General features: G+C 44.3%; 1 protein-coding gene across 2 annotated transcripts in view; it reads left to right on the top strand.

The window, feature by feature from the left end:
• LOC106585948 (phosphatidate cytidylyltransferase 1) overlaps window positions 1-8,805 on the top strand; it is an 84,063-nt gene extending 75,258 nt beyond the window's left edge. Inside the window, exons 12-13 of one of the 2 annotated variants that reach the window (XM_045707067.1) lie at window positions 648-751; window positions 4,821-8,805. In XM_045707067.1, coding sequence (XP_045563023.1) covers window positions 648-751; window positions 4,821-4,956 — 240 coding nt within the window. In that variant the 3' untranslated portion in view covers window positions 4,957-8,805. Of the gene's footprint in view, window positions 1-647; window positions 752-4,665; window positions 4,789-4,820 lie in introns of those variants that run through there. The other variant, XM_045707068.1, reaches the window with a different exon arrangement.
• The last annotated feature ends 339 nt before the right edge of the window (window positions 8,806-9,144 follow it).

Below are 9,144 nucleotides of genomic sequence, written 5' to 3'. Positions count from 1 at the left end.
CTCTGTAGTAACCTCTCTCTCTCTCTCTGTCAGGACTTTCTCTGTAGTAACTTCTCTCTCTCCTGTCTGGACTTTCTCTGTAGTAACTTCTCTCTCTCTCCTGTCAGGACTTTCTCTGTAATAACTTCTCTCTCTCTCCTGTCAGGACTTTCTCTGTAGTAACTTCTCTCTCTCTCTGTCAGGACTTTCTCTGTAGTAACTTCTCTCTCTCCTGTCAGGACTTTCTCTGTAGTAACTTCTCTCTCTCTCTCCTGTCAGGACTTTCTCTGTAGTAACTTCTCTCTCTCTCTCTGTCAGGACTTTCTCTGTAGTAACTTCTCTCTCTCCTGTCAGGACTTTCTCTGTAATAACTTCTCTCCCTCTCTCTCTCCTGTCAGGACTTTCTCTGTAGTAACTTCTCTCCCTCTCCTGTCAGGACTTTCTCTGTAGTAACTTCTCTCTCTCTCTCTGTCAGGACTTTCTCTGTAGTAACTTCTCTCTCTCTCTGTCGGGACTTTCTCTGTAGTAACTTCTCTCCCTCTCCTGTCTGGACTTTCTCTGTAGTAACTTCTCTCTCTCTCCTGTCGGGACTTTCTCTGTAGTAACTTCTCTCTCTCCTGTCAGGACTTTCTCTGTAGTAACTTCTCTCCCTCTCTCTCTCCTGTCAGGACTTTGCAGACACCATCCCTGGTCACGGAGGCATCATGGATCGCTTCGACTGTCAGTATCTGATGGCTACCTTCACTCACGTTTACATAGCCAGCTTCATCAGGTAAGGGTCGTCACATTAACATAGCCAGCTTCATCAGGTAAGGGTCGTCAAATTAACATAGCCAGCTTCATCAGGTAAGGGTCGTCACATTAACATAGCCAGCTTCATCAGGTAAGGGTCGTCAAATTAACATAGCCAGCTTCATCAGGTAAGGGTAGTCACATTAACATAGCCAGCTTCATCAGGTAAGGGTCGTCAAATTAACATAGCCAGCTTCATCAGGTAAGGGTCGTCACATTAACATAGCCAGCTTCATCAGGTAAGGGTCGTCAAATTAACGTAGCCAGCTTCATCAGGTAAAGGTCATCACATTAACGTAGCCAGCTTCATCAGGTAAGGGTCGTCAAATTAACATAGCCAGCTTCATCAGGTAAGGGTAGTCACATTAACATAGCCAGCTTCATCAGGTAAGGGTCGTCAAATTAACATAGCCAGCTTCATCAGGTAAGGGTCGTCACATTAACATAGCCAGCTTCATCAGGTAAGGGTCGTCAAATTAACGTAGCCAGCTTCATCAGGTAAAGGTCATCACATTAACGTAGCCAGCTTCATCAGGTAAGGGTCGTCAAATTAACATAGCCAGCTTCATCAGGTAAGGGTAGTCACATTAACGTAGCCAGCTTCATCAGGTAAGGGTAGTCACATTAACGTAGCCAGCTTCATCAGGTAAGGGTAGTCACATTAACGTAGCCAGCTTCATCAGGTAAAGGTCATCACATTAACGTAGCCAGCTTCATCAGGTAAGGGTCGTCAAATTAACGTAGCCAGCTTCATCAGGTAAGGGTCGTCACATTAACGTAGCCAGCTTCATCAGGTAAGGGTCGTCACATTAACGTAGCCAGCTTCATCAGGTAAATGGTCGTCACATTAACGTAGCCAGCTTCATCAGGTAAGGGTCGTCACATTAACGTAGCCAGCTTCATCAGGTAAATGGTCGTCACATTAACGTAGCCAGACAAATACCCATAATGCACTACTTAGGGAATAGGGAGTAATTGACATAGTTTATTAGCCAGTTTACGTCAGCTTTTATCAGGTATGGATGATCTTTAAGAGGATCAATAGGCAACAACTGTTAATTTAAAGGGGCAACTAGCAGTACTGGAACTGTTTGGTTAAAAAGCCGAGGGATGAGGCTGAAGAAATGTAACCACTCGCCAAGTCTAATTGTCAGCCAGATGAAGAGCAATGGTGACCAGTTGGATAAGATGGTCGACTCCAAGCTGTTTAGATCAGGGGTTGGTTTCTAACTGACGGCCAGATGGAGAGAGATGGTGACCAGTTGGATAAGATGGTCGACTCCAAGCTGTTTAGATCAGGGGTTGGTGTCTAACTGACAGCCAGATGGAGAGAGATGGTGACCAGTTGGATAAGATGGTCGACTCCAAGCTGTTTAGATCAGGGGTTGGTGTCTAACTGACGGCCAGATGGAGAGAGATGGTGACCAGTTGGATAAGATGGTCGACTCCAAGCTGTTTAGATCAGGGGTTGGTTTCTAACTGACGGCCAGATGGAGAGAGATGGTGACCAGTTGGATAAGATGGTCGACTCCAAGCTGTTTAGATCAGGGGTTGGTGTCTAACTGACAGCCAGATGGAGAGAGATGGTGACCAGTTGGATAAGATGGTCGACTCCAAGCTGTTTAGATCAGGGGTTGGTGTCTAACTGACAGCCAGATGGAGAGAGTTGGTGACCAGTTGGATAAGATGGTCGACTCCAAGCTGTTTAGATCAGGGGTTGGTGTCTAACAGCCAGATGGAGAGAGATGGTGACCAGTTGGATAAGATGGTCGACTCCAAGCTGTTTAGATCAGGGGTTGGTGTCTAACAGCCAGATGGAGAGAGATGGTGACCAGTTGGATAAGATGGTCGACTCCAAGCTGTTTAGATCAGGGGTTGGTTTCTAACTGACGGCCAGATGGAGAGAGATGGTGACCAGTTGGATAAGATGGTCGACTCCAAGCTGTTTAGATCAGGGGTTGGTTTCTAACTGACAGCCAGATGGAGAGAGATGGTGACCAGTTGGATAAGATGGTCGACTCCAAGCTGTTTAGATCAGGGGTTGGTGTCTAACTGACAGCCAGATGGAGAGAGATGGTGACCAGTTGGATAAGATGGTCGACTCCAAGCTGTTTAGATCAGGGGTTGGTGTCTAACTGACAGCCAGATGGAGAGAGATGGTGACCAGTTGGATAAGATGGTCGACTCCAAGCTGTTTAGATCAGGGGTTGGTGTCTAACTGACAGCCAGATGGAGAGAGTTGGTGACCAGTTGGATAAGATGGTCGACTCCAAGCTGTTTAGATCAGGGGTTGGTGTCTAACTGACAGCCAGATGGAGAGAGATGGTGACCAGTTGGATAAGATGGTCGACTCCAAGCTGTTTAGATCAGGGGTTGGTGTCTAACAGCCAGATGGAGAGAGATGGTGACCAGTTGGATAAGATGGTCGACTCCAAGCTGTTTAGATCAGGGGTTGGTTTCTAACTGACAGCCAGATGGAGAGAGATGGTGACCAGTTGGATAAGATGGTCGACTCCAAGCTGTTTAGATCAGGGGTTGGTGTCTAACTGACAGCCAGATGGAGAGAGATGGTGACCAGTTGGATAAGATGGTCGACTCCAAGCTGTTTAGATCAGGGGTTGGTTTCTGACAGCCAGATGGAGAGAGATGGTGACCAGTTGGATAAGATGGTCGACTCCAAGCTGTTTAGATCAGGGGTTGGTGTCTAACTGACAGCCAGATGGATAGAGATGGTGACCAGTTGGATAAGATGGTCGACTCCAAGCTGTTTAGATCAGGGGTTGGTGTCTAACTGACAGCCAGATGGAGAGAGATGGTGACCAGTTGGATAAGATGGTCGACTCCAAGCTGTTTAGATCAGGGGTTGGTGTCTAACAGCCAGATGGAGAGAGATGGTGACCAGTTGGATAAGATGGTCGACTCCAAGCTGTTTAGATCAGGGGTTGGTTTCTAACTGACGGCCAGATGGAGAGAGATGGTGACCAGTTGGATAAGATGGTCGACTCCAAGCTGTTTAGATCAGGGGTTGGTTTCTAACTGACAGCCAGATGGAGAGAGATGGTGACCAGTTGGATAAGATGGTCGACTCCAAGCTGTTTAGATCAGGGGTTGGTTTCTAACTGACGGAAAGACCTTCTGTATCTATACAAGATGGTGTGTTGATCTGTACCAGAGGTCCCAACTCCAGTAAGATGTTAACAATGATGACTGTCTTGTGGTTTAATGACAGGTTAATGGTAGTGATGTATCGTGCGGTGACCCTGTCCTGTGGTTTGATAGGAGGTTTGGGGTAGTGATGTATTATGGCTGACCCTGTCCTGTGGTTTGGGTTAGTTAGTGATGTATTTTGGCTGACCCTGTCCTGTGGTTTGATAGGAGGTTTGGGGTAGTGATGTATTATGGCTGACCCTGTCCTGTGGTTTGATAGGAGGTTTGGGGTAGTGATGTATTATGGCTGACCCTGTCCTGTGGTTTGGGTTAGTTAGTGATGTATTTTGGCTGACCCTGTCCTGTGGTTTGATAGGAGGTTTGGGTTAGTTAGTGATGTATTTTGGCTGACTCTGTTCTGTGGTTTGGGTTAGTTAGTGATGTATTTTGGCTGACCCTGTCCTGTGGTTTGATAGGAGGTTTGGGGTAGTGATGTATTATGGCTGACCCTGTCCTGTGGTTTGGGTTAGTTAGTGATGTATTTTGGCTGACCCTGTCCTGTGGTTTGATAGGAGGTTTGGGTTAGTTAGTGATGTATTTTGGCTGACCCTGTCCTGTGGTTTGATAGGAGGTTTGGGTTAGTTAGTGATGTATTTTGGCTGACCCTGTCCTGTGGTTTGATAGGAGGTTTGGGGTAGTTATCTATCATGCGGTAACCCTGTCCTGTGTATCCATCTTCCAGGCCAGAGGTCCCAACCCCAGCACCTGTTTATGTTATAATATGTCATGTTGATGGTTGTTATGTTAATGTTATGTCTGTGTCCCAGAGGTCTCAACCCCAGCAGCTGTTTATGTTACGTTATAATATGTAATGTTGATGTTATGTTATGTCTGTGTCACAGAGGTCCCAACCCCAGCAAGGTGTTACAGCAGCTGTTGGTCCTGCAGCCAGAGCAGCAGCTCAGTATCTTTAACGCCATGAGAGATCGCCTGAGAGACAGGGGAATACTGCCCCCTGCTGCCACGGAGGCCATGTAGAACACACACGCAAGAGGGGGAGAGTGTATGTGTGTGAGAGAGAGGAAGAGTTTGGCTGTGTGTGTGTGTGTGTGTGTGTGTGTGTGTGTGTGTGTGTGTGTGTGTGTGTGTGTGTGTGTGTGTGTGTGTGTGTGTGTGTGTGTGTGTCTGAGAGAGATTCTTTGGCTACTTGTGTGTGGCCTACACCTTCCAGACACTCATCCCTCATCTGCCCAGCATCTATTTTTTTTTCTTGTTTTTAACCAGTCATTACTGTGAACTAAGATGTTGCTCCCAGCATCAAGGAGTTACCAATAACAGCAACAAGAACAACACGTTCAGACTGTCATAGCTACCACTGGGACCTGCATGAGTACCTGAGTACCTAACTACACAAACAAACTGCATCAACCGACCGTTATGCTACCAAGCTAGCTAGCAGCAGCATCAACCAACTGTTATGCTACCAAGCTAGCTAGCAGCAGCATCAACCGACCGTTATGCTACCAAGCTAGCTAGCAGCAGCATCAACCAACTGATATGCTACCAAGATAGCTAGCAACAGCATCAACCAACTGTTATTCTACCAAGCTAGCTAGCAACAGCATCAACCGACCGTTATGCTACCAAGCTAGCTAGCAACAGCATCAACCGACCGTTATGCTACCAAGCTAGCTAGCAACAGCATCAACCGACCGTTATGCTACCAAGCTAGCTAGCAACAGCATCAACCAACTGTTATTCTACCAAGCTAGCTAGTAGCAGCATCAACCAACTGTTATTCTACCAAGCTAGCTAGCAACAGCATCAACCGACCGTTATGCTACCAAACTAGCTAGCAGCAGCATCAACCGACTGTTATGCTACCAAGCTAGCTAGCAACATCATCAACCAACCGTTATTCTACCAAGCTAGCTAGCAGCAGCATCAACCAACTGTTATGCTACCAAGCTAGCTAGCAGCAGCATCAACCGACTGTTATGCTACCAAGCTAGCTAGCAGCAGCATCAACCGACTGTTATGCTACCAAGCTACCAAGCTAGCTAGTTAAAGACTAAAGGCTGCGTTGCTCTGAACAGAATGTCTTCCTAAACAAAATGGATCCTAACTAAGCACACAGGTAGGGGACAGTGGGTGACTGACTGACTAGCTGGCTGACGGTTTCTCTGTGGATGTACGGAGAATATTGCACTGATTTTTAGCTGACTTGAAGGAAGAACCGTAGTAAAGCTATTACAATACAAGGCTATCGGCATATCCTGGGTTAGTCTTGTTGTATTCACTAGACACCAAACGGAGGAAAACGGACTGAAAACAGAGAGGGACACGACCTGAATTTGTCCAACAACAAAAGCCTGTTTTTTTTATTTTTTTGACTTTCTGTTGTGTAGTGCTACGGTGTGAAATACGACCCAGAGGACAAACATTTTCAAGATACTAAATACACTTGACTTAGGCTTTGGCCGTTTAGTATGATCTGTCTATCAGAGATAATGGTCTTCACTAAACTTAATAATAGAACTTATTTTTTAAATGATAAAAATTGAAAACATTAAGCATGTTTCTATCGTTCATTACTGCTGAAAACATTTTTTTTTTTTCTCCCCTCTATGAACTTGTTTTAGGTTCTAGATATATACCTGGCAATTGACCTCACCCTTGATATAGATAGAGCTTGTGTGTAAAGCTTGGATGTAAACAAACAAACAAACAAACAAACAAACACAGTAGCTATAGCAACCAGCACACTGTTCTGATTTCCAATGTATTACTGTACATAGAATATATCATATATTTAGCTGAACAAAGACCTAATATAAAATCTGTGACTTGTCAAAATATACTATTATGATAGCCCTATTACAAACAAAACAATTACATGGGATGATATATATACATAGTGTACAAAACATTAAGAACGCCTTCCTAATATTGAGTTACACCCCTCCCTTTTCCCCTCTGAACAGCCTCAATTCGTCAGGGTCATGGACTCTACAAGGTGTCGAAAGCGTTCCACAGGGATGTTGGCCCCATATTGACTCCAATGCTTCTCACAGTTGTGACAAGTTGGCTTGTGGTCCTTTGGGTGGTGGACCGTTCTTGATACACACGGGAAACTGTTGAGCGTGAAAAACCCAACAGCGTTACAGTTCTTGACACAAACCGGCGCACCTGACACCTACTACCATACCCCGTTCAATAGGCACTTCCAATATTTTGTCTTGCCCATTCACCCTCTGAATGGCACACATACACAATCCATGTCTCAAGGCTTAAAAATCCTTCTTTAACCTGTCTCCTCCCCTTTCATCTACACTGATTGAAGTGGATTTAATGTCAATAAGGGATCATAGCTTTCACCTGGATTCACCTGGTCAGTCTGTCATGGAAAGAGCAGGTGTTCTTAATGTTTTGTACACATAAGTTGAACTGGTGTCTGCTGCTGTGGGAACATGTGGGGTAACTTAAAAATTTACTTGAGATTGTGAGGAAATAATTTTGTGCTTCCTTCCTGTCTAGCCTGTTAACCAATGAGTTTAGTTGCACTGTATTTGTAATCCAGTGTCCATTCCAACTCACTTGAGCTGAGCCACTCCTCAACGGTTCCAATATTCTACTTCTTACTAGACTCAATGTTTTGTCAAACTGTAAAGAACAATATTTTAGAAGTCTACGTATTTGTTGGAATTGCTCTTAAAGGGGTTAGAAATTATTTAATTAAAAGGTAGTATGCAAGTGGTAACATTTGATGTTAGGATTACAGTGTGAGACGAAGTACAGTAGGGGGTGTGTATGTGTGTATATATAATACATATAAAATATATTATATTCAGAAGAATAGTTGTATCTTTCAGCAATATTTTAACTTTAATATGCAAGGTTTGATTTGAATCGATGACGATAATATGGATGGGATTTCTGTGTTGGGCTGGTATTCAATCAAACACACAGTACAGGAAAAACTGCACTGTGGAAAAGCATTACTACTGCGCAAAACTTGAAAAACACCATTTTAAGTAATGTGATTCATAGACAATGTTTACTGGGTGAAGAAAGAATCAGAAAATAAAACTCACTTTGATTTGAATGAGTTTTCCTGATTATTATATATTTTTTTCCGTCTTGTCTTTGATTGAATCGAACCCATCTGTTCTGATTAACAGAGAGAGAGAGAGAGATCCTTCCTGAAACGTTTACCAAAGCACGGTCCAAATTTTAGAACCACTGACTGACTCCTTTAATGAATGATACAGTAACTCCTAGCCTGGATAAACCAGACCTGAAAGCTGGTGAGCGCAGCGTTCCAATCTGGGTTCACCAGGCTAAGCAACTCCCATGGCCGAGTCCCAAACAGACGGAGACCTCCTTTGCTCTCCCTTGGCCCTTGTTCAACCCCTATAGCTGATCTGAAAGGATCTAGTGTGGGCAAGAGAGGGGTTTTTGTTTAGTTTGGGATAAGGCCTAAGTACTGTAGGAGCCTAGCCTGGTTCCAGATGTGTTTGTACTGCCTTGCCATCTAATCATTATCACAAGATATTAAAATGGTCGTAGGAGTTGCAGGAACTCCCTTTTTATGAACTGTGTGTGACCTGTGTACAGTAATGCCTGTCTGTCACGTTGTCCTGTTCTCAGTACCTATCCGGTTATTGTTGGGTATGTCCTACTGGCAAACCAAAAGGAAATTAGCCTGGTTCCAGATCTCATTGTGTTGTCCTAGTGTAAACTCCTATAGCATGTCATTGTCACGCTGCTGTAGGAGTTCACAGGACACCACAAACAGATCTGAGACCAGGCTGAAAGGAAATGGAACATCTGCTGTGTTGATTTGATTCTCCAGGTTTTTACTAATTAAATTGATTTCCTCCAGAAGTACATTTTTATTTTGTGCTTCCTGGCTTCTTCTCCATATTGAAATAATAACTGTGGTGAGTTCTGTGGACTTTGGGACCAATACTATACTGTATAATTGTCGCTTCTAAAGCCTTCCCCATGGCGTAATGGCTTCTCTATTGGTTCCTCCTTGGGATAGCTTTACAGATGTCTCTTTGTGGAAACTAAACTGTCCACTCGCTTATTAAAACACAACTTGTGGATCATACTCTGTCTTAGAAATAAAAAGATTCTTTGTTTTTTCCCCCAGGTAGAACCCTTCGGTGGTGATAAAGGTGCTATGTAGAACCTTGCGTATAGTGAAAAGAGAAATGTGTT

This window comes from Salmo salar, chromosome ssa24, assembly GCF_905237065.1.
Source record: "Salmo salar chromosome ssa24, Ssal_v3.1, whole genome shotgun sequence".
In the NCBI taxonomy this organism is placed as follows: Eukaryota; Metazoa; Chordata; class Actinopteri; order Salmoniformes; family Salmonidae; genus Salmo; species Salmo salar.
The sequence above is the reverse complement of the archived record's forward strand: the minus strand, read 5'-3'. Positions and strand labels throughout refer to the sequence as shown.